This window comes from Austrofundulus limnaeus, unplaced genomic scaffold (genome assembly GCF_001266775.1).
Source record: "Austrofundulus limnaeus strain Quisiro unplaced genomic scaffold, Austrofundulus_limnaeus-1.0 Scaffold220, whole genome shotgun sequence".
Classification (NCBI taxonomy): Eukaryota; Metazoa; Chordata; class Actinopteri; order Cyprinodontiformes; family Rivulidae; genus Austrofundulus; species Austrofundulus limnaeus.
In genome coordinates, this window is record NW_013952622.1 from 396,860 (window position 1) to 399,979 (window position 3,120).

General features: G+C 48.6%; 1 protein-coding gene across 3 annotated transcripts in view; it reads left to right on the forward strand.

Annotated features, from left to right (window-relative positions):
- Nucleotides 1-3,119, forward strand: part of tanc2a (tetratricopeptide repeat, ankyrin repeat and coiled-coil containing 2a) — a gene marked incomplete in the record, with an annotated part of 85,481 nt that extends 82,362 nt beyond the window's left edge. For all 3 annotated transcript variants that reach the window (XM_014019407.1, XM_014019408.1, XM_014019406.1), the window contains 2 exon segments: nucleotides 30-130; nucleotides 645-3,119. In XM_014019407.1, the coding sequence (XP_013874861.1) occupies nucleotides 30-130; nucleotides 645-2,367 (1,824 nt within the window).
- Between the last annotated feature and the right edge of the window lies 1 nt (nucleotide 3,120).

Here is a 3,120-nt window from a genome sequence, read left to right on the forward strand (position 1 = left end):
TGTGTGTGTGTGTGTGTGTGTGTGTACAGGACTTCAGCCTTGCCGAGGAATTTGCTACAAAAGCTCTGGAGCTAAAAGCCAAATCTTACGAGGCGTTTTACGCCCGAGCCCGTGCCAAACGGAGCCGCAGGTACAAATTACACAAAGTTTCATTATTTTGTTTAATAATGACTTGTTGGAATCTGATGTATGTTTTTGTTCACTTCAGGTTAGCTTTAGACAGTGGTGGGCAGCACTGATTTAAAAATTAGTTCCACTAGCCCTAAAACACTAACTCAAATATTTAGGTCCCCTAATTCTAAAGCACTAATACACTGAAAGTTTTAGCAAAAGCTAATTCTAAAGCACTAAATAAACCCAGTCAACCCATGAACATTCTTCAACAGACAACATGAGTCACATATTACCATGTAGCTCTCTATCCCCATGACACAGTATAAACAATGACTTTGTGGTTGTACATTAGAAAAAAGTCAGTCAAAATTTACTCCCATGTACGTATAGTATGACCCCCCCCCCCCCCTTCCACTTTATGGATGATTTTTGTGGTTAAACGTATTTTATTATACACGTATAAATACGGCATGTTGCTACAAAGATTGTCTGTTTTATTTATTCTGCTTGTGTTGTTGGTTTCTTTTCAGACAGTTCCATGCCGCCCTGCAAGACCTTGATGAAGCGAGCCGCCTGTGTCCATCCAACCGGGAAATCCAGCGCCTGTTGTCGAGGGTGAAAGAGGAGTGTTGGCAGGCTGCTCAGCAACCGGACTCTGTCAGTGAGTCCAWGTCCAGGGACTCAGACCACCTGCTGCTGCAGGACAGGGAGGACCAGAAGAAGAACCAGRAGGAGCTGGAGAGGGAAGAGGAAAAAAGACAATTATCTCTTTATCCTCTGCAAACAAGTGAAAGTTTTGACCCCCCATCATCGCTCTCCCCTACCCACCGACATCCTCACCTCCCCAGCCCCACCCACTCAGCAGGCCTCTCCTCACCCAGTCACCCTCCACCTGCCTTGTCCTCATRTCACCACTACAGTGCTCCTCCCTCACCACAGCAACATCCACAGGGTGCGCCTGGAGGACCGTACCTCCATCCTCAATCTGTCTCAGCTCTGCAGCTCTCAGATCTGAATCAGGGACTGCAGCAGAACCACCTTGTGTCCGGTCAGAGGTCCCTCCAGACTCAGAACCCTGCCCAGGTTCAGTGGCTCCAGCAGGCCAAAGTGGAGGTGGTCAGGACCAGTCAGCCTAACTCCTCAACCCACTCCGGCAAGGTTTTGGGGAGTTCTGCCTACTCCCAGTTTGCTCATCTACCCCAAGAGTTAGCAGAGCTGGGAGAAGGGTTTTACCCGAACCCTTTAGATGTCAGGCCGACCCCTCCGGTCCGTTCTTCTTCTCATGCCGTGGATGATGTGGATCTCGTTTGCCAGACGAGAGCTAAACCTGCACACGGAAGAGGCTCAGGAGCCGAGAGGACAGGAGTCAGTCTCTTTGGCCAGTCTGGACTATTTCATCGCAACCCGTCCAAAGCAGCTTATTACCCGATGGAAGTCACTGAAGCAGCTGTGGAACATCTGGACAGACTTCAGCCTTCACACAACTATCAGTACTACCACCAGGGTGGTCTTCCACTCAGTGCCCACCCAACCTCCAGCTCYGCCTCTCCCAGGCCTCTCATCCACACTCAGGGCGTCAGCATCCGGTTCTCTTCCAGCAGTGGAAGCCTTGTTAGTGGGCCCCCAGCCAATCAGGGCCAAGTCTTCAGGACCTCGGCCTCGGCCCAGCACATGGACCTGCSTTTGGATTCTATGGGAGGGGTCTACGATTACCAAGACCATCTTTTTCTTAATTCCTCTCCTCAGTCAGAGATGTGCGTCCCAGGAGGCGGGACTTATCCCGGAGAAGCAGGAGGCTCATCCAGGAACACTCCGTTTATGKGCGTAACCGACAAGACTGTAAGGGTGCCGCAGCAGTACCAGCAACCGGGTCCTACCAGTTCACCGTCCTGCCTGAGTCCCTCTCACTCCTGGGCTGTGTCTTCAGTGGACACTGTAGTTACCTCAGCTGGTGAGAGCCACGGAGGCTTCGCTCCACATCAGCCTTCATCCATCGCCTACTACAACCGCAGCAACAACAATGGCCACCACATCCAGGACAGCCAGCCAGGTTTCTCTGAGCCACTTCCAGGTCACGGTCGACAGGRGGAAGGCTCGGTGCAGGGGACTTGTCAGAATCCTTCCTATCTTGACCTTAAGGTGGTCCGTCTGCTGCCAGATGTCTACAGCTGCTCAGACAGACCACCGCAGAGAAGGACAGGTCCTATGTCTCCTGTCAAACCAAAAAGACCCTTTGTAGAGTCAAATGTGTAAGAAATGAAGAAGGGTAAAAGTAGGCCGAAGCAATGTGTGTACCAGTTTATTCCAACAACGGTTAATGTTCTGTTCTGAAACTGACTTGTTCGTAAATCATTCAGGAGACATCRCTGATGGTTCACACAGATATAACATCCCAGCCTTCAGATTCACTTCATCCTGCAGACCAAGTACGACACAAGAAGAGACAGAAACAGTTTAAGATGAAGATGGACTCAAGAAAACCCACAATCTGATGATGCATCTGTAGTTTCAAAACAACCAGCACAGACTAAACTCAGTCATTGCAAAGATCAGCTTCACTCACTTGGGTTTTCTTAGCCAGACAAAAAGAAGTTGTGGGACAAAGAGGAATGTCAGATTCAAACAGAATAAAGGACAAGCTGGAAGACACACACACGTCAACCTTCTGCTCTGGATTCATTGTARTTCTAAAGAAGCTCAGAGCTGCTGACATTCAGACAGAAGTCTCAGAAGTGCTTCTGTTCCGGCTGGCTGCTGCCATCATCATCATCATCATCACCATGTGTGTGAWAACAGTGAGTTAGCATGAAAGGATGGATTCAGGTTCTAACAGTCAGATTCTGATCCTTGAAACCAGACCCAAGCCATAGCTTTACTAAGTAGCACAATGTTGTCATTAAGCACWGATTTGATGTGCATAAAATGTGATATTTATATTTAACTGAACAATTTGGTTTTATGTTCATTTGCTAATTTTGGGGTCTTGAGTAGAAAACCTCTTTTTTT